Raw genomic sequence first — 22,435 nt, 5'->3', positions numbered from 1 at the left:
TTAACTGATTAAACAAATATTGCCAAATTAAAATTTGGAAGGTTGTTTGGTGAGTACAGAATCTGATCAAAGGCAGATTAATTATTTTATTAAGTATTTCATCCAAATGATGATAGGTTGTTTATCCCACTATACAACCAAATACTTTTCTCTCTTTTTGTCACAAATGAACAGTAAAAAATTCTGATTTAAAGTTCCCTTTTCTCTGGGTTCATTATATTCCAACCTTGCTACATATTACAATCTTAAAATTTGTATCACATTGTATCATATTTTCCTATTAGCATACAAAAGAATGGTTGTAACTAATATAACTGTTTTTTATTCTTTTTATATTCTTTTGTACTTTTTCTATAAGATAAACAGAGCTCATTTTTATAGACTATAGCTTTTTACTTAATTACTAGTTAAAGAAATATTTTTAATGAAGATGAAAATAAATCCAAGCATACTTACCACGTGAAGAATTTTATTCTCTGTTTCATACACAGTACAATCCTTTAAAAAAAGAAACATATACATTAGTTTTTTAAAAACCACACATTCTTTTTAAAATACTTTCTTAGGAAATGAACTACAATTTGAAAAAGTCTTGACAATTCAAGTAAAAACAGCAATAAGAATAGGAAAAAAATCTGGAACGTTATATGCCAAAATATTCATAGTAGTTAGCTCTGATGGTTAGTTACAGAGATAGTCTAATTTTTGCTTAACTATATTTTTAAATTTTACACACATATGAAAAAGAATATACATTAAACATATATAAAATCAAATATTAGAAAAATTATTGTAACCATTTTCTATCTAAATTTTTATGTGATAAATATTTTTAAAAATATGTCCAACATTTCAAATACGAATTTATTATACACCAGAACATTAGAATAAACACTAATATTTATTTCAATAGTCATATCTTAATCTCAAAAATGCTTTTATATTTTCAACCATCCAGGCTATTAAATCTTTTATATTATGTATTTAAAATTGGTATACACTACTAATCTGAAGTTCATAGTTTTTACCTAAAATTGGATCCTTGAAATAATAAAAAATTGTTTTTAAAAATCCATTGTCTTTTTTCCTGCAATTGCTAGACTTATAATGAGCCAAAACATAGCAAAGAGATCTTGGCTTAGAAACTTTGTTTCTATGGCTCATTTTTTTCTTAAAAAGTTTATAAAATGGGCATGTTATTAGTAGCAACCCAAAAGGGTGTTGTGAGGATTAAATCAGAAAATGGATAAATGGCTTAGCTTAGCACAGTATTTGGCATACAGTAAGTAATAAATACATTTGAGCCATGAATTATCATTGTTCTATGTCTTTATTTTAAAAATTTAAACTAATTACCTTTACTTCAAAATATATAGTTAACTAATTACTATTTGACAATCTAATTTTGAAAGAATAACCATGTTTCAAAATACAACATATTTTAAGGAATGATAGTCCATTTCATTTTTTCCCCTGAATTTAATTAAAAAAAGGACGCTTGTTGAACATAGATGTTTCCAAAAAAGATTTTATTTATTCATGAGAGACACAGAATGAGAGGCAGAGACATAGGCAGAGGGAGAGGTAGGCTCCATGCAGGAAGCCTGATGTGGGACTCTATCCCGGAACTCTGGGATCACGCCCTGGTTCAAAGGAAGATGCTCAACCACTGAGCCACCAGGCGTCCCTAAATATAGTTTTTGATAATGCCATTTGATAATGCAATACCTTGTCAGAAGTATTATATATTTTTATCAGCGGCAAAAGTTTTATTTTTTTTGCATATTTTTTCATTGGAGTTTGATTTGCCAACATACAGTATGAAACCCAATGCTCATTTCATCCAGTGCACCCCTCAGTAAGAGACTCTTAACTCTGGGAAACAAACAAGAGGCAAAAGTTCTAAATTTAAATTTAGGTCTGATTTATTTCACAAACTAATAGAAATACTTAAGGATTGGGTCTTGTCATACTTTAGGACTTCTGTGCCAAAGAAGAAGTTTGTTATAAATATAGCCATAGCTATGTCTCTATAAATTAAGTATGAATTATGTGTACAGAGGAAACAAGGTATAGATAAAGCATTTATACTAGGAAAATGCATTGTACTTACATCTGAATTTGGAAGAGTCCAATTTTACAGAATTATTTCCAAACACAATTACATTGGTGAGAGATGATTTGGGAAAAGCTGGAAAGTTGCCCAGTTTCCCAAAGCTGCCTGTACAACTTATTTCAGCATTTATAATGAATGCAAGTTTGATTATTTACCTACCTTCCCAGAATCAGAGAATATGATTAAATTTGCAAAATTCAAAGGGATTCCCCTCAAGGAAGAAGGTAAATATGATCTAAATGTATATCCTGCTAGTGATACAATAATCACACAGAGAATAACTATTTCAAGTTCTTCAAAATATAACACTTTACCTGCACATCCCTAGTGTGAAATAACAAAAAGCACTGTTAAACAAAATCTTATACTATTGTCAGTGATCATATTGTTTGTTGGTAGTAGTGTTGTTAGTCTGTTACTGTTTTGCTGAAACTATTGAATTTCATAGGATGAAGCAATCAAACAGTTAGTGATACTATTATCACATGTGATCATTCTATCATTTTTGGTGTCCTAAGTAATTTTAGCATGAGACAAAGTAGAAACATAAAAGAAGGTAAGTAGAACCTAGGGTCTCTTGATGTATTATGTATACACATCTGTATATATTTCTTACTTTCATCCACGAGAAAGACATAAACATTCAACTGAGTAATGAATAAATTCTTCACAGTTAGTGATTTTCAAATACCATTTCCTGGACCTTCAAGGAAAAAGATGGATTCCAAATCTGGGGTAGGAAATGTACAAGATGAGCCTGGATTGTACTGTGACACATATAGAAAGAGACTGATCACATGTGATCATTCTATCATTTTTGGTGTCCTAAGTAATTTTAGCATGAGACAAAGTAGAAACATAAAAGAAGGTAAGTAGAACCTAGGGTCTCTTGATGTATTATGTATACACATCTGTATATATTTCTTACTTTCATCCACGAGAAAGACATAAACATTCAACTGAGTAATGAATAAATTCTTCACAGTTAGTGATTTTCAAATACCATTTCCTGGACCTTCAAGGAAAAAGATGGATTCCAAATCTGGGGTAGGAAATGTACAAGATGAGCCTAGATTGTACTGTGACACATATAGAAAGAGACTATTAAACTCTACAAAAATCATGCCAGCGAGACTCAGAAGTCAACATGAAGAAATTCTTACTGGCCAAAGACAGAGCAATTTAGGAATCTAAAAAAATAATAGCTGCAATTGATGGAAACAGTAAAGTACATATTATTTATGACATGTATTAACACAGGTGATGCTAAATTTTATATGTGCCAAATACATCCAAATAGATTAACAGTTGTGTAATACTTAAACAAATTAGATAACATTTAACAGATGTACTTTTCCTCTTCTTCCAGCAAATATTAATCAACTATGTTCAGGGTACAAAGATGAATGAAATATGGGTCCTGACTTAGAAAAGCAAAGTTTAAAGAGTCAGGCATTCACAGAAAGAAGTTAAAATATGTAGAATCCCAAAGTCTTCATGAAGTTTAAGTTTCAATAACTTTACAAGTATGAATGCCACAAAAATATAGAAATCAACATGTGAAAGGCCAATTATTTAAAATTTTAAACTACTGATATATTTCTCATTAAAATGCAAAGTGACCACTGTGTTGTGCTACATACATTGCTCAAGTTAGATTTCAAACTTTGTAAACACATTTACCAGCTGCTGTTCCTCAGTGCCTAAAAGGATTACATCTATAATGTGAGCTTTAAGATTATTCAAAGAATAAAGTACTGATGCATTCCTGACAATTGTGGCATGACCCCAACAAGACGAAGTCTAGAAGAGATACATCGGGTGAATGAGAAGGACAAGGTTTTCCATCAGTCTAAAAAACTGTCATAAATATTAAAATTAAAAACTTACTATTTGAAATAAACAAAACCAAATAACTATGAAAGAAATTGGAATAATTAAATTTTCAAAGGATGTCTGCACTATGTTTATAGCATATTCCCACATGTGAACTTATTAAAGCTTAAATCCACACTAACATATTTGGGACACTCACAATTACTATAATAAAGGCAGGATCATAGGGCTGGGGGAGCAGGGGAGGAAACAACTAACTGCCTGAAAAAAATCAGGAAAGATGGCTTTTCATTGGGTCTTGGAAAAAGTAAGTTTTTAGGTAAAGAAAATAAAGGTGACATTACTGCAAAAGCAATAAAACGACACTCAAAAACTGTTAAGCTACTGCAGTAATTTTCAGATTTTAGTTCTGTATATTTGTAAGAATCACATGGAAAGTGGATTAAAATATAGATTCCCAGGTTCAACCCAAATACACAGATGGAGTAAACCTGCAGTGGGGGCTCCAGTATGATTTTGATAAAGATGGTATTTTGAAAAACAATCTATTTTATAGGTAGCCTGTGATAGAAAAGTGTCAAGCCAAATCAAATAAAAAACAATCAAATATATAGAACCCGTAAGACAGTAAACTGATTTAAAAACAGTACCTGCTGGCTCACTTGAAACAATTCTCAACAACTCAGAACTACCTGCTTTTGTTTCACATTCCCCCAATTTATTGATTGGCTTTTCTTTTTTTCCCTCTTATTAAACTTATTTCTTTCTTTAACTGCTCACTACTTTGAATAACTGCTTCTACTTGTTTACATCTCTATCTTCTTTCAGCCTGATCAACCTGTTCATTATTGAAAGCCCAAGGCTTTCAAAAGGGTGGGACATGCCATAATAAAAACCAAACAAAACAGAACAATACAAAAAAGTATATATTAACCTGCTACTTTATGTAAAAGAGAAGGACAGAAACTAAATGACCGTGTTCTATTTAGTTAAGCTATCGTGTTAAGGAGTTCATTTTATCATGCTAAATATTTAAATAGCCCTGGTACCTTAAGGGGATTCATTTTATTAATAAGTTATTTTATTTCCATCAAGAAGTGAATAAAAAATATTCGCTTCTCAAGTGTGAGCTTTATTAACACTTAGGGCCAAATATTTTCCCAAAAGATCATACCCCAAGTTTTAAAAAAGAAAATAGCACTGAATATGGAGAAATCCACATTTTTAAGAACCAATTCATGCCAAGGAAAGGTACATCTCTGACGTTCTACTTATTTTTAGGTTAGGATTAAATTTAGATTTTTAAAATTGGATTTAGAGCAATGCCACTATATACTCCCAGGAATTCTTCAGTAGCTCATGCTGTCTTTTACTGTGCATGCAAAATGACACTTGCAATTTCTTCTTTATCCCTTTCCATATAATGCTTCTACAAATCATGTGATATACATTTAAATGCATCAAATTCCTAACAAGACAATATTCATAAAGATAATGAGTGTGTCTTCATTTTTGATCATTTTTTTTGAAGACTGTAAGTATGCACAGAAACCATCTCCCACAGATGAGCTATGTGCCTACACAGGATCATAATCAGTTATTGTTTTTGTGAAACAGTGATGCAACTGCCTTATTGAGCAGAACACATAGAAACACTTCTATCCTGTGTTACTTACTGTTGATGCTCTTTTTTCATGATACTTTTTCAACACATTTTAAGCATCCTGGGGTCATGATGTTCAGTATAAGTAATATTTCTCATCAATTGTGTATTATAGTCATAGGAATAGTTCATAGGTTATTATTGAATACATAAAGCAAGAGAGTGAAGAGAAATAGTGTATATCTGTAATGCTGTATGCAATTATATTTCATGGAACTTTATAACTGTAAATGCCATAAATTTTCATGTCTATTTTTGGTATATTATAGTATATTTGTACAAATAATACAAAAATATTGTTTTCGTGTTTTTTTTTTTTTGAGAGAGAACATGTGTGCATCTACGGGGGAAGGGCAGAGGAAGAGGGAAAGAATTTCAAGCAGACTCTATGCCCAGCTCAGATCCCAAGGCCAGGCTCTAGCTCATGACCCTGACATCATGACCTGACCCTAAATTAAGAGGCAGATGCTTAACTGACTGAGCTATTCAAGCGCCCCTAAAAATATTTTTCTGCTTACATGTAATATTTAAATGATTTATCTAGTGGTGCCACTCCCCCTGCTTGTGCTCTCTCTCTCTCTCTCTCTCCCTGTTAAATAAATAAATATTTCTTAAATAAATGATACATCTATGCAAACCTTTAATGACAGTACCTTCACACGAAATACTTCATATATTCTATTGTCAAGCTACCAAAATGTCTTCAATGCTTAAGTGATTGATTCATATGCGTTAATGTTAGTTTTATTCATTCACTCATTCATTTACTGGAGTCACAATTACATTCACCAAAAAAGGTTTTTGGGGCATCTTGTAAATGGAACTCACTGTCAGGCATTATTAAGTAATCAAAGATAAATTAAACTTGGCCCTTGGCCACCATTATTCCATTATTTAGTGGAGAATATATTCAAATAATAATATAAGGTACATGACAAATGTTAACAGAAGATCCCACAAAAAAGAAGATAAATCCTAACTCTGGAATGAACTTCTGGAGGAAATATTTTACTGACCTTAAATAGCTTTTGAATTTGGAAACTGGGGGTTCACAGGGAAAGACCATTTCAGTTTGTGTGAACACAATGGGCAAAGGCATAATGAGAAGTAAGCACATCAGCCTAGAGCATAAGACACATGGAATGAATGCAACAGGAAAAAAGGTCTAGAAATAACATGAGGTCATATTGTGGACAGCTACCAATGCTAGTCTGGAAAAATATTTTTGTTGTTAATTAATGATTTTATTTATTTATTCATGAGAGACACAGAGAGAGGCAGAGACACAGGCAGAGAGAGAAGCAGGCTCCCTGCAAGGAACCTGATGCGGGACTTGATTCCGGACCCTGGACTCATGCCCTGAACTGAAGATAGACACTCAACTACTGAGCGATCCGGATGTCCCTGGAGAAATTTTGTTTTGAAAGGAATAAAATTTTTATTTTTCTGTAATAATCTAGTTTGAAGTCCCATTCTACCAGGATACTGCTTAACTTGGTCAACTGATAATTTCTGGTGACTATATTTCAGGAGGGGTTGAAGTCAGGATAGCTTACACAGTGCCATGGCTGGAGGAGGAGTGGAGTTCAAACTCTGGTCCGGCTAACAACTCTAACAGCCATCTCTTCTTGTTCCCTTTCTCATGGTTCTTTTTCCTTTCCCTCAGTTACAAGAGTCACTTTCCAATCATGTCTCACATAAGGAATCTCTGTAAAGCTGTGTATCTTCCTAGATACACCAAGAACACATTCATCTCTAGGGAGGATGGAGGAATATGTACTTTACTCTGATATAGGAAGTGCTCAGAGATGTCTGTGGATGGGAAGTATGTGATTAATACACGTTTTATGAAAACAATGGGGAAGAAGTTGTGGATTTGGAAGGGAAAAAAACTGGAAGAAGCAAGATCAGTTGGAATGTTCTTTGAATGGAAAATGTACTGTGTAATCAAAACTTGAACTGAGGCTATTATGATGATGGAAAGTGAGTTGAGGAGAGGTGGCTGATACACATAAAGCCAGGAATGAGAATTGGGTGACTGATTCATGAGACACAGAGAATAATGGGGAGAGGAAAGTTAAACACTGGGGTACCTGGGTGGCTCAGTGTTTGAGCATCTGCCTTTGGCTCAGGTCATGATCCTGGGTTTCTGGGATTGAGTTCTGCAGCAGGCTCCCCACAGGGAGCCTACTTCTCCCTCTGCCTACGTCTCTGCTTTTCTGTGTCTCCCATGAATAAATAAAATCTTAAAAAAAAAGGGAATGTTAAACATTACTCCAGGGGTTCCAATCTGAGCAAATGGGTGAATGGCCAAGTAGAGATGTTAGGAGAGGTTTTGGGGAGAATAAAATAATTGTATTTTAGGCATGTGAAATTAGAAGTGGCTGGAAGGAAATTTGATACAAAGCTGTCCAGCAAACAACTGAATAAACTGAAATGGATCTAAATTAGAGCCAGATCTGGGAGTATTTACATTGAAGATATAGTTACAAAAGAAAACAACAACAAATTCATTATAAACATTTAACATTATAAACATATAAAAGAACATTTATAGTCAGAAGATAGTGGAGGACAGAAGTTCAGACAATGCTTACATTTAGGAGCAGGAAGGAAGGGTTAGTTGTGTGGCCAGGAGTAAAGGGGGAAAATGGTGTGTTACAGAGATAAGAGAATTATTATAATTATGTTCTATGTCTGTGATGCTTGAAATTCAGTAGCTTTTAGACATGTGTGGCTCCTGAGCAATTAAAATGTGCAAAGGAGGAACTGGATTTGTAATTTTATTTATTTTTAATTAATTTAAATTTATATTTCAGTCGCCACGTGCAGCTAGTGGTCACCATGCTAGCCGGACGGTCGGGTCTAGAGAAATATACTATGGCCCTTCCAACAGTTATAAAATGGGAAGCCATTTAACAAGATTTTCAAACAAATAACAATGAAAGCAACATCTGAAAAGAAAGACATAAAGGAGTTTAGTTCCAAGTTATTGACCAGACGCTTTGCTTTTTTTCCTTCCACAACAGCAGATTCCAGTCTATTGTGACATCTACAGTAGCAGCATAGTACAATGAAAGCAATTCTCTCTGTAGGATGATATATAGAAAAGAGCTATTAAAAGAGATTCAAAGTCGTCATCACCTAGCTTTGAGGGCACAGAGAAAGCAGTGCCAGAGGTAAAAGATTTGCAATGGATGGAAGATAAAAGTTCAAACTAAATTTGGATTTATCAAAGAGCAAAAGCTGACTGAGTGTCCTGAGTGAAAAGAATGTCCATAGTGAATAGACAGCCATTGGTCTTCTTGAATGTGTTATCAAAATGCTACTGTTTAGCTGTAATTTCAGATATATAAATGTCCTTGGGAAACAAGGCAGGCAGAGGTATAATCAACCACCCCACAAGTACCTCCTTTGCAACTCTTTCAACATTTTGACTGCCTTAATGACCACAAACTTGCCTTCTTGCTGTCATTTTGGGAATGAGAAGAGGAAAGTTCATGAAGGATGGTATCTCTGGAAATTTTAAAGACATTATTTATTTATCTGTTTTAGAGAGAGAAAGCATGAGAGGTGCAGGGAAAAGCAGAGGGAGAGGGAGAAAGAATCTGAAGCAGACTCCTCTGCTGAGGGCAGGTCCTGAAGCAGGGCTTGATCTCACAACTGGGAGATGATAACCTGAGTTGAGACCAAGAGTCAGATGCTTAACTGACTGAGCTACCCAGGCACCCCTCTTGAAATTTTTAAATGACCCATTAAAAAAAAAGATTTTATTTATTTCTTTGACAGGAAGAGAGAGAGAGAGAGATAGAGAGAGCACAAGCAAGAGGAGCTGCAGGCAGAGGGAGAGGGAGAAGCAGGCTCCCCATTGAGCAGGGAGCCTGACATGGGGCTCAATCCTAGGACCCCCAGGAACATGACCTGAGCTGAAGGCAGATGCTTACCCGACTGAGCCACCTAGGTTCCACTAAAATGACCCATTTTAAAAGAATTGGCTAAGATTTTCATTAGGTTAAATAAGGTATTGAGTTGTAACATACGAAGAGCAATAAACAAGAGATGGAAGGAGAACTGACTGGGCATGACCTTATGGTCATCTATAGTTTTTCTATCAGTGAACATAACCATATTCTTTTGCACCTTGCACCATATTGCTTTTCAAAATTCTGCTCCAGTTCTCTTCCCCCAAGAGGCTATCTAAAATGAAGCCCCATCTGGCTTTTTAAAAATATTAATTGATTAATTAATTTATTTGAGAGATTAAGAGAGAGCACAAGTGGAGGGCAGCGGGAGAAGGAGAAGGAAAGCAGACACCCCACCGAGAGCAGAGCCAGACATGGGGCTTGATCACAAAGACTCTGAGATCACAAACCGAGCTGAAATCCTAAATCAGATGCCTAACTGACCTGGCCAACCAGACACCCCCTCAACCTGGCTTTAATCACTCTAGTCTTCACTTCACAATGAAAGACCACTGTTCCAAATGTTGAATGGGTGTGAAAACTAATCTTTTAGCACATAGAGACTTGGCAATGTACATAGAAGTAAAGGTGATTGTTTTTTTCAGCATTCAAATAGCTCTGTGACAAATCCAAAAACCACTGAGGCTTATTAAGATTGAAGTGTCAAAAGGAATAAAAAAGTATAAATGTCAAATCAAGGTATTAATAACTAGAAAACTCATTAGGGTAAGACTGTGATCTCTGTAACTTTAATAACTTCGTTTGGACAACCTGAAGAAGCAGTGAGCTAATCTCCACCATGAGCTAAGTTTGTTTACCCTGCAGGTCTTGAGTCAAAACCTAAATATTTTTGAAAGGCCTATGTACTACATACTAACTGCACATATTTTATGTTTCCATCAGAAATCTGTTAGTCTTATTCTCTCCCATTAGATGGTCAGTATTTTCAAAGAAGGAACTGTACTGTCTCTTTTGATTTCTCAAAGTGCTCTGTATATTCTATATAGTCTGAATTTATCAGTTATGGATATTTGAGTCCATTGATTCTTTATTTTCATGTTCCATAATAAACATTCACATTGGCTTGAGATTAGGTACAAAAATGAAACTTAAAGCCTTTTAAATTATTTATTTATTTATTTTAAAAAATATTTTATTTATTTATTCATGAGAGAGAGAGAGAGAGTGAGAGAGAGAGAGAGAGAGAGAGAGAGGCAGAGACACAGACAGAGGGAGAAGCAGGCTTCACACAGGGAGCCCAACGTGGAGCTCAATCCCGGGTCTCCAGGATCAAGCCCTGGGCTGAAGGCAGTGCTAAACCGCTGAGCTACCTGAGCTGCCCTAAAGCCTTTTTTTTTTTTTTTTTAAATTTCCAATTGCCAAACTAATACAGTACATTTAGTTTCTTTACACTCTGATTTTGTACCAAAATAGACTGAGTTTCAGTTTTAAACGTTAATCTGCATGATCTCAGCAGATATTTTCAACAAAATAATTGGGCTTTTCCTGCATGAATGAAGATTCATATTATTTAAAAGATATCAATAATTTTATATTCATACCATAAAGCTAATATTTCTTTTTAATAAAGAGCCTCTCTAGCTTCCAGATGTTCAAGTTATTTACTGTAATGACCATCTAATATATAATAAAGGAAAGAAAATCTATAGGGTCTAAGTGATGAGAGACAATTTTTCCCTTGTGACAAATTCAACTAAGGAGTTCAAGCAAAGATAAATACCATGACCCATCATAAATGAAAATATAAATTAAACATTACTTCATCAGCTCAAGATCATTCACTAGGTTGCCAGAAAATAAATGGAAATTATGGTATATCTGAAACAAATTCCAAGTATCAGTTTTAAAAATTCCTTAGTCCATATATCTTTGTTCCTTTTATCTAATTAGATTGCATATTCTTGGACAAAATGGAAGCATTTCTTTTCACTATGTGCTACATCTGAAAAGGTAACATTGATAGGCGCTCAATAAAAATTTTTAGATCACTGATGACAATAATATACTTAAATTCTAATAAATACCAAATTATCCAAGTAATAGTAAAGCCTACATCTAGGCTTAATTTTGTACACCCTCAAAAATCATTATCATAAATAATCACTATCCATTTGGGACTTCCTAGTAGTAACACTGAGTCATTATAAGACTGAATATTATGCTTTGAAGAACTTCAAAAGGTCTTCCCTCTTTCACCAAACCTACCACCAATATTGCAGTAGGTTATACTTAAAATACTAAGAGACACACCAATGCACATAAACACGTCATTGAGGAGAGAGAAGAAATTCTCAAACTCAACTTTTACTAACATAAGTTTTGGATATTTAAGTTTTTCCACATAATTTAATTTTACGGTACTTTCCTCATTTTCAAATAAACAAGATTACTGTCCTTCGAATTCTAGCATAATGCTATACTAGAATTCTTTATAGATTCATTCTTGTGTCAAATTTGTATTATGATTTCTACATATGCATTCCATTTTTTAAAGAAAAAGGTAAACTTCTTGTAGCCACTGAAGTCAGCCACGGCTATATGACTTACTTTGTCCAGTGAAATATGAGCAGAAGTGCTGTGTCTCACTTGCATGCAGAAACATTAAGAACTGGTGCATTGTCACATCATGTTTTTTCCTCTCTGCTGTGATGACCAATAGTGTTCAATAAGAGGCTAGTCTGGGACTTGAGGTGAGGAGAATGTGGAATAGAGCTATATCAATCTAGGATGGACATGAAGCATCAGCACTAGACATGAGTGATAGTAAAAGCACAAATATTTCCAGGTTGTTTACTATTGCAGCATAATCTAGTTTAACTTGACTAATACAATCTTCCACCAAAAACTAGGAGAAAAACTAGAACATACATGAAAATGAAGACCTAACCAATGCAGAGTTTTATGCAATAACTATCCCATGATTTTTTAAAAAGATTTTTTATTTATTCATTCATGAGAGACACAGAGAGAAGGCAGAGACATAGGCAGAGGGAGAAGCAGGCTCCATGCAGAGGGCCTGAGGCAGGACTCAATCCTGGAAACCTGGGATCACACCCTGAGCTGAAGGCAGATGCTCAACCGCTGAGCCACCCAGACATCCCTATCCCATGATTTTTTAATGTAAGCTCTAGGTTCAATGTGTGGCTTGAACTCACAACCCTGAGATTGAGAGTCACTTGCTCTACAGATTGAGCCAGCCAGTTTCACATACTGCAGTTTGCAGGCAGCCTCAGATTACATTCTCTTAACTTTGTGCAAATCTAGTCTTTCACTATTTTGTTTTTATATATAATTTTTGCCTCATTTTATTCGTCTAATTCATTCACTTGTCCTAATTACTTAATTCTGACCAGTTCTTCAACCTGCCACTATAAATTATAATTTCAGTCCATTATTTCACTTGTTTTAGGGCCTAATTTCACCTGAATTATCTGTCTGATACTGGGGGTCATTCTGATCCAACCCAAAGGGCCTGGGTTATTAAAAGCTACTTTGTTAGCAGAGACAAATGCCTTAGAAAATTGGTGCCTACAACTAGTAGCTCTCTATATTTTTTTCAGTATGCTTTAATATTTCATGAGTGTGAAAATGTATGTTTGTAATGATTTGATGATAATCCATGTAATGCATAAGGATTCATAACATGCTAAAATGTTATTATTATTTCTTTTTATTTTAATAACCCTGGTTAGTTTAACATTAGTTTCTAACACTGATTTTCCATTTATTACAAATGCACAATGATATTTTTCATTAATATCTTATGCTTGATAAAGAACATGTTTAATCCTTTTGGATATGCATTTATGACACTGACTATGAACAATTGATAACTAGAGTTTTAAAATCAAAACTTTAACTAGCCTCTTTTATAAGTGTGTGGCCTCTGGGCTATTATTACCTATAAATACTTGGACCTACTGATCTACGGTTCTCAGTCATTCAACCTATGGTGGAGTCTGGGAAATCTGCATCTTAACAAGCTTCCCCAGGTAAATCATACTCATGGACCAGCCTTTGAGAAAACACTATTCTTGAACACATACATTATCTTTTCATCTCATACTCATCACATACTAAACCAGTTAAGTATGAGCACAGTTGTTATCAATTTTGGCTCCATATTAGAATCATTGGAGGCATCATTTAGAAACTACTGATGCCAACCCTCACGATAAAGAGCCTAATTTAACAAGTCTTATGGGGCACAGATACCAGTGCTTTTAAAAAACTCCTCACTTAAATCTAAGGTAAAGCCAAACTTGAGGAACAATGAGCAGAAAGCATTACAAACAATGTTAAAGCATGGATCTAAGCCCTGGCCATGTCACTCATTATGTCATTTTTCCTCTCTGAAATTCCATTACTCACTTAGAAAATTGAGATAATGACATCTGGTTTACCTCCTTCACTAGATTATTGTGAAGAACAAATCTGATGCTGATAATATGTTGTAAAAGCACTTGGACAATCTCAAAATAGCAGTGTTATTATTCCCTGCCCATTAAACTTCATATAGACCTTTTGTTCTTGCTAATAATTTTTTAAAATGTCATAAAGAATCAGTTATTTAGATACGGTTTGAAGGATTTAGATATGGTTTGAGGAAGGAGAACAAAAATGAACAGAAGAGCCCAGGGCAGTATACATTTCAATTATAAAAGGCAGTTCAGTTGGGAGAGAGCAGGAAAATACTTCTGTAGACAGTTAAAACGGAAGAAACAGAAAGCCTAGCGAGATATTTAGTAGGGTGAGGAGGGCTGTGGAAAACAGTAAGAAATGGAAATTAACAGTTATATTATTAGTAACTGCTGAATAGTGCCACTGTAGACATTTCAAAAGTCATTTCTAAATGCCTTTAGGGATAGCACTTAAACTGTAGCAAGACACATAAAATAGTTACAGAACCAGAACCAATAAAAGTATCTAATCAAATCTTTTGATTTTTCTTGCTTAGGTACTTTTATAACTCCCACTCTGGCATTACATAGTCTCACAGCATTATATTCTATATTCCTTTATGGCTGAGGTTTCCAAATATGGTATCAAATCAAAACTGAAATTTTTAAGCTAGAAAAGCTTTCTACTTGATATTCAGAAACGTACACATGGATTTATTGGAGGAGGCTGAGCAGACTGGACAGTAATGGTAACCTTTTCTAGCTCCAAAACCAGCCCTCTCCTCCTAGGTTCTGGTCCTCTCCATGAGAACCTAACTTCTCTCCTCTCCTCTCCTCTCTCCTCCACAATTCACTAGCTCATTACCTGTCTCATGGAAGAGACGGGTACTGTCACCACTGTTTCCTGCCTCCCCCACTCATCTTCCTGGAGTTGCAAGGATTAATAGGAGAAGGAGTAGGAAGAAGAGGCCTTAAAATTTAAAGGAATAATTGTGTATTTGTAATAATGACAATATAGCTGGAATTCACCAACTTTGAAAATAATTTGTGTGTGTGTGTGTGTGTGTGTTAGTTCTCTTTAGGTCTTCATCAGCATTACAGTAAGTTAACAGCACTAAATCTACAATCTGTAGCCCTTTTTTGGTGGAATTTTAAGGGGAAAATGAGTCCTTTTATTTTTTTCAACAAACATTTGTTTGCCAGGTACTGCGGACACAGAGATGCATAAGGCAGATACCTGCCTTCAGCAAGTCTCCCACAGCAAATCTTTTCTTAAATGGATTGGTGTTACTCTTGATTTCATTCTTTAAAAAGAATCATCATGGTACAAGACAAATGGTAACATATCAGGGACTCTCTTCTGAAGTCTATTTTATCACCTGTAGGGATAAGAATCATGTAACCCATCTTTGTCTATTTGCTTCCATGTACATAACATAGCAATAATGGTAAAAGTTCTATCTTTTTAGGGTCTTTGTGAAAAACTTTTAATAGCCTCTTGAAAGGTGAAATACATCATAGGACAGCATGGCAAACATATTGTAATTCAGAGAGTAGGAAGACAATGAAAGTACATTACATAAATAAGCAATAAAACTTTCAGAACAGGATGTGATACAATTATAAAAATGAGCATTTGCATACTGTATAACATAGCAATTACCCTCCCATGTAATATATTTGAAAGTAGGCATATATTCAAATGTCCATGGTCAGGAAAATGAATAAATATATTGGAGTATATACACAGTTATGTATTATATGGAGCAAAAGTGAATGAACTACAGTAAGTGGACAAAACATAAATGAGTTCAGAAACACAAATCAAGTGAAAAAAGTAATATGCACAGTGATATAATTTTTACAAAGCTCAAAGACAAGCATAATTAAATGAGATGTTTAGAAAAGTATATAATACTATTTTAAGAAGGGGAACCTTGTGGCTCCGTTGGTTAAATGTCTGATCTTGATTTCAGCTCAGGTCATGACCTCAGGGTCATGAGACTGAGCCCCGTATTAGGTTCCATGCTCAATGTGGAGTCTGCTTGCCCCTCTCCTTCTCCTCCCTAGCCCTACCCCTGACTCACACTATCTTTCCAAAATAAATAAATAAATAAAATATTTTTAAAAGCCCCATTTTAAGGGAAAAAACCCAATAGACACCCTGAGAACAGGGTGCTTTAGCACAAATGTACTAAAACAATATTGTTAATGTTTTACTTATTAGATGACAGATTCATGAGTATTTGATTTATGATTATTATTCATAATATATATTACATGCATTCTTTTGTATATATATATGAAGTTTTACATAAATTTTAAAATATACAAAAGAAAACAAACGTCTGAGAAATAGTATCCTGTCATTTGCCATGTAAAATAATTGGATTAGTATAATATACCATACCCCTAGTTCTTCTGTTATTGCTGATGGTGATACTGCCTATATCTTAAAGTATTTTGGCAGGATGCTCATGTAATATGATATAGTCTACGTTTTCAAAAGAATAAAGCTATTAAAACAGTCTATTTCAGTATAATTTTCACATAATATATGCAAGTTTTTAAGTTTTTGTTCACAAGTCAGGCCAGTGTCAGAAAGCTGGAAGAATAATAAGTGGTTATATCCCAGTGTTCTAAATAGTGCTTTTCTAGTGTCTTAGCATGGAGTAATCTCACCACTCTGATTTATCTTTTCATTCTGGCCTTCAGAAAAGGCCTACCAATAGACATTTTATATTTTTACCTCAAGAATGAGGATTTGTGTGTGTGTGTGTGTGTATTTATATTTATTTTGATTATAAGACTATATTCTAGGACTTTTAAGAGATACAGGCATACATATATAATATAATTTCAGCTTTCCAAATTTTATATATTTTTAGTTTTATATTTGTCTTTGGACTAAAAGTCCTCAAGTTATCTAGGCACTATGCCTAATAGTTTTAAATTTAACTTCTGATTCACTATATTAGGATTATATAGAGAAATTTTAAAAGATAATGGTTTTGCTACTTCATAATCAACTAAAACAGCTGAAGAAAAAAGGATTAAGTATAATTATAATGAACTAAATACACTGTTTGTTTAAATACAAAGTAAAAAACCCAGAATGACCTTTCATATTTTCATCAACAAGTATGCTAAGTAATATAATCCATATTGTTTAAAATTTACACATAAAACTTGTCCTGTTTTCTGTCTGAAATGCCCCAGTTTCAATCTCAAGAGTCTCAGTCCAATTTTCAGGTCACCTAGAATGTCTGATTCAGGAAGGTTTAAACACTAACCCTAATATAGCAAAAATATTATTTAAAGTTCTATCTGAGATGAATGAGAGGCTATCCTGGCTCGACTTTTATAGGGTTTAATACTGATTACATGAACCACAGAATATATACCATGCCTACCCCAGTAAAATTTATCTCCTCACTTTAGAATTTTACATAGATTTACTACTTGAATCTTAATAACCTAACCCTTTTACAACATGCATTCTGTAGGACTGAGTATTTGTGGGCATTGTACCTTTACATGTTTTGAGTTCTCCGTTTTCAACTCTAGGTAATGTGAATATGGGATAGGGATGGCAAGTTCACAGGTGATCAAAATTCACTCCTGTATTACATCAAAATATCTTCCAGAATATGAGGCACAATAATCACTTTGCATTAAAATCTAAAGAACATCCCAAATTAAACCAAAGTCCTTTTTAAAAAAGCACTCGTTCTAGAAATAGGTCTTTCTTTACTGCTACTCAAAATCAAAAGTAAGCAGAACATCACTCCTTCATATTTTTGCAGAGTAAAAACTACCTGAGTTTAGAGTTACTAAGGGCTCTTTTGCTTTAGAAGGTAACTAAAATGGCCATTTATAAAGAAGATGAGGTTTATGTATACAATGGAATATTACTCAGCCATTAGAAATGACAAATACCCACCATTTGCTTCAACATGGATGGAACTGGAAGGTATTATGCTGAGTGAAGTAAGTCAATCGGAGAAGGACAAACATTATATGGTCTCATTCATTTGGGGAATATAAATAATAGTGAAAGGGAATAGAAGGGAAGGGCGAAGAAGTGTGTGGGAAATATCAGAAAGGGAGACAGAACATGAAGACTCCTAACTCTGGGAAACGAACTAGGGGTGGTGGAAGGGGAGGAGGGCAGGGGGTGGGGGTGAATGGGTGACAGGCACTGAGGGGGGCACTTGACGGGATGAGCACTGGGTGTTATTCTGTAAGTTGGCAAATTGAACACCAATAAAAAATAAATTTATTATAAAAAAATAAAATGGCCATTTATTAATCTCCCACTGAATGCCAGTTTATGGGCTAGATCAATTTCCATTATTCACAACAACCCTACTATAATCCAACAAGGTATGATCCACTTTTACAGATAAAACAAAAGTGTATCAGAAATGTGAAGCAATTTTCCAAGTTCATACAGGGTGTCAAAAGGCAGAGCCAGGATGATGAACTCAGATATACTTTATATCAAAGCCCACTACACTATTTTTCCATAAAATGTAAGAGTAAATGATATAAAATGTCAACCAAGAGGTGGGTGGCTCAGATGGTTAAGCGTCCAACTCTTGATCTCAGCTCAGGTCTTGATCTCAGTGTTGTGAATTCAAGACTCATGTTGGGCTCCATAGTGGGTGAATGTTTTTCTCTTTCTTTTTTTTTTTAATTTTGTTTTTGGTGAATGTTTTCTTAAAAAACAAAACAAAACAAATAAAATATCAACCAAGAAGGTAAAGGAGGTACTTAATACAGATAAAATATAATGAAGCAAAATACAATAGCTATTGTCAGAAAATTTATAGGCCAAATTTCCTTCTATAAATCTGTAATGAAAATTTAAAAATCACCTTTAGGCTATTTTTGCAGAATTTTTAAAAATTCTGCAACCTTTGTTTTTAATTTTTATTTTTTAATATTCACAAATATATGCTCTAAGAATCTAAACCACAAATAGCCATTCAATAAGTCCTAAAAAGGCTCTTCTTTTCTCTCAAGTATTTATCTTGAGTAAATAACTCAATAACCTGCTTAAAACAGGACAGATTAAATTCAAGCAGGAATATGTTTTAAAAAGAGCAATATACTTAATATGCTCATTTATATTTTTATTTAAAAATGATCATTTAGAAAATACTTTGTAAATAATTTACTTTTATTGATTTGTATTTAAAATAGTGTAAAGGTAAGAAAAGTGATTGGAAAACACACATACATAATTTAGAGGGAGTTGTCCATTAAAAATAAACACTTTCAATATTGATCTTTGAAGAATATTTTTTTCATTTTCTTGAATAAAGACTTAAAAATAAAATAACACTGTTCAAGTTGGCAATTCCAATTCTGGGTATTTATCCAAAGAAAATGTAATACCAATTTGAAGAGATATGTGTACCCCTATGTTCACTGCAGCATTATTTACAATAGCTGAGATAAGGAAGCAAACTAAATGTCTATCCATAGATGAGTAGATAAAGATGTTCTGTGTGTGTGTGTGTGTGTGTATACATACACAATGGAATATTACACGACCATAAAAGAGAATGAAATCTTGCCATATGTAACAACATGGATAGTCCTAGAGGGCATTATGCTAATTGCAATAAGTCAGAGAGAGAAAGACAAATCCTATATGATTTCTCCTATATGTGAAATCTAAAAAATCAAGCAAACAAAAACCAAAACAAAACAGAAATGGACTCATAGATACAGGAAACATACCGTTGGTTACCAGAGTGGGGAGAAGTCAGGAAGACAAGCAAAATAAGTAAAGGGGATTAAGAGGTACAAACTTCCAGTTATAAAATAAGTAAGTCATGGGAATATAATGTACAGCATAGGAGATATAGTCAATAATACTGTAATAACTGCACGGTGACAGATGGCAACTAGACTTACTGTGAGGCTCATTTCATCATGCATAGAAATACCAAATCACTATGCTGCATACTTGAAACTAATAGGATATTTTATGTCAATTACACTTCAATTTTAAAAATAAGAAAAATAATAACAATTCAATTTAAAAAATAAAAGAAATAAAATATATCTGACAGGTAAATGTACTGCATAATGGAACAGATGAATTGTAAGGAAGTCAGACTAACAATTTAAATGCAGATATTTATTATAGTAAAGCTCAGAGCAATAGCACAGTTGTTTCTGGTGCTTAGGTTGGGATGTCTGTAAATATTCTTCTTTATAGTTTTCTGTATTTTAAAAAATTAATGAATATTGTTATTTTATAAACTTTAAAAAACCCAAAGTCCTAAAGAATATAAAAACACTAATTCAACAAGATACATGTGCCCCTATGTTTCTTTCAGCATTACTTACAATAGCCAAGATATGGAATCAGCCCAACTGTCCACTGATAGATGAATGGATAAAGAATTAGTGGTATATATATTTACAATTCAATATTAGTCATAAAAACAATTGAAATCTTGCCATTTGCAACAACATGGGTAAAGCTAGAGGATATAACACTAACTGAAATAAGTTAGTCAGAGAAAGACAAATACCATATCATTTCACTCACACATGGAATTTAAGAAAACAAAACAACACATAAAAAGGGAGACAAACGGACTCTTAAACAGAGAACAAACTGATGGTTACCAGAGGGGAGATAGGTCGGGGGATGGGTGAAATAGGTGATGGAGATTAAGAGTACAAGCATGATGAATACTGAGTAATGTATAGAATTGTTGGATTACTATATTGTACATCTGAAAACAATATAACACTGTATGCTAATTATACTGGATTTTTTAAAGAGTCATAATATGAACAACGAAGTAAAATTTAAAAATTATGGTAGAATGCTAAATGTGAAATCAAATAGGCAAGATGATAACAGGGATTATCTTTGAGTAGAAGATTACAAGCAGTGTTTTTTTTTCGTTGCTCCAATTTTTCTATAAAGTAGATACTACTTTTGTAATTTTAAAGATATAGAAAAAATTATACTACAAGATGTACTACATATAAACCTTCATACTGATGGAACACATCAATGTAATGAATGCAAATAAAGACCATAAAACCTCTTTCAACATCCAAATATACTTTCAGTTCTTGATGATGATTCTCTCAGTTAAGATTTTTTGAACAATACATGCTATTTCTTCAAATTTTATAGGGAAGGAAAGTGTTTACTGAGTAGTATTAATAATTACATACCTAAAACAGGATATTTTAAGAAAGGCTTTAGAATTTCCTTTTTCTTTGCAATACTTTTCAGAAGTGACTACTGATCTTTTCCCCTCTTAACCCAACTTTTAGCTGGGAATGGTAAGCTAAAGCAATGTTTCAAACACTATCCAAATAGCCAGTGATACCCATGGACAGGGAAAATGGATCTAAAAAGGTTGAAAAGGGATGCCTGGGTGGCTCAGCAGTTAAACATCTATCTGCCTTGGCTCAGGGTGTGATCCTGGAGTCCTGGGATCAAGTCCCCACATCAGGCTCCCTGCATGGAGCCTGCTTCTCCTCCCTCTGCCTATATCTCTGCCTCAGTCTGTGTCTCTTGTGAATAAATAAATAAAATCTTAAAAAAAATAAAAAAGCTGAAAAATGAGCAAGCTCATTAAGAAAACATCAAAACATTCTAATATATACAATTTAGACAAGACATTTCAGGTAAAAGTATATTACCAGAACCAGAATTTTAAAAGGACGTTTTTCCTTCTGGTTTAACATTTCAAAATCTAATCTAAAATGTTTCAGGACCTGTTGAAATTTTCTCTCAGCATGTAATTCAGATTTCACTGTATATGCAGCTAAAGGAAACTAACACTAAATGGAGAAAAAATTTGTGTATATTCATTATTTAAAACAAAGTTATTCTAATTCTTTTTAACAAGTCTCTTTATTTCTCACTTATTTTATAAATATTACTTTCCTTTTGTTTTCCACTTAACATTTTTGAACCATTTTTAATACATCTAGTTTGATTCTCACAATAGAATTACTTCTGTTTATAGATGGTACAATCAAATGCACATGTTTATCCAAGGTGAAATGCTCATGAAGCAACAGGGCTAAGCCTCAAGTCTCCCAATACTCACTAGCCCTATCCTGAGTCCCTTGCCCCAAGTATTCTGAATTCTACCAATGCTTCATCTTGCAAACTGATACCTTCATGTCTATTTCTTAACTAGCATAATCATTTTTGTGTTTGAAGTGGAAAATATAAAAATGGCACAGTAGAATAATTTTAGATCAAGTTGCTACCAGTTAGGGCAGGCATCATAGAAATTATTTCAATACTGGCAAGAAATGCATGGGTACCTGTCTCATTTTCCTGATTCAGTTGCTGACAGTGCTCTAAATGAATCTTCAGTTGAGAATTCTTTCCATTTACAGTTTTAAAACTAGTTCCCCCTTTTTCTGTAATGTGTTA

At 33.8% G+C, this 22,435-nt stretch overlaps 1 protein-coding gene across 8 annotated transcripts in view; it reads right to left on the bottom strand.

The window, feature by feature from the left end:
- CNKSR2 (connector enhancer of kinase suppressor of Ras 2) overlaps window positions 1-22,435 on the bottom strand; it is a 274,913-nt gene that overhangs the window by 161,917 nt on the left and 90,561 nt on the right. For all 8 annotated transcript variants that reach the window (XM_072744442.1, XM_025997461.2, XM_072744443.1 and 5 more), the window contains exon 5: window positions 457-498. In XM_072744442.1, the coding sequence (XP_072600543.1) occupies window positions 457-498 (42 nt within the window). The remainder of the gene's footprint in view (window positions 1-456; window positions 499-22,435) is intronic.

Source organism: Vulpes vulpes, chromosome X (genome assembly GCF_048418805.1).
Source record: "Vulpes vulpes isolate BD-2025 chromosome X, VulVul3, whole genome shotgun sequence".
Taxonomy (NCBI): Eukaryota; Metazoa; Chordata; class Mammalia; order Carnivora; family Canidae; genus Vulpes; species Vulpes vulpes.
This window is presented reverse-complemented; position numbering and strand designations above follow the sequence as displayed.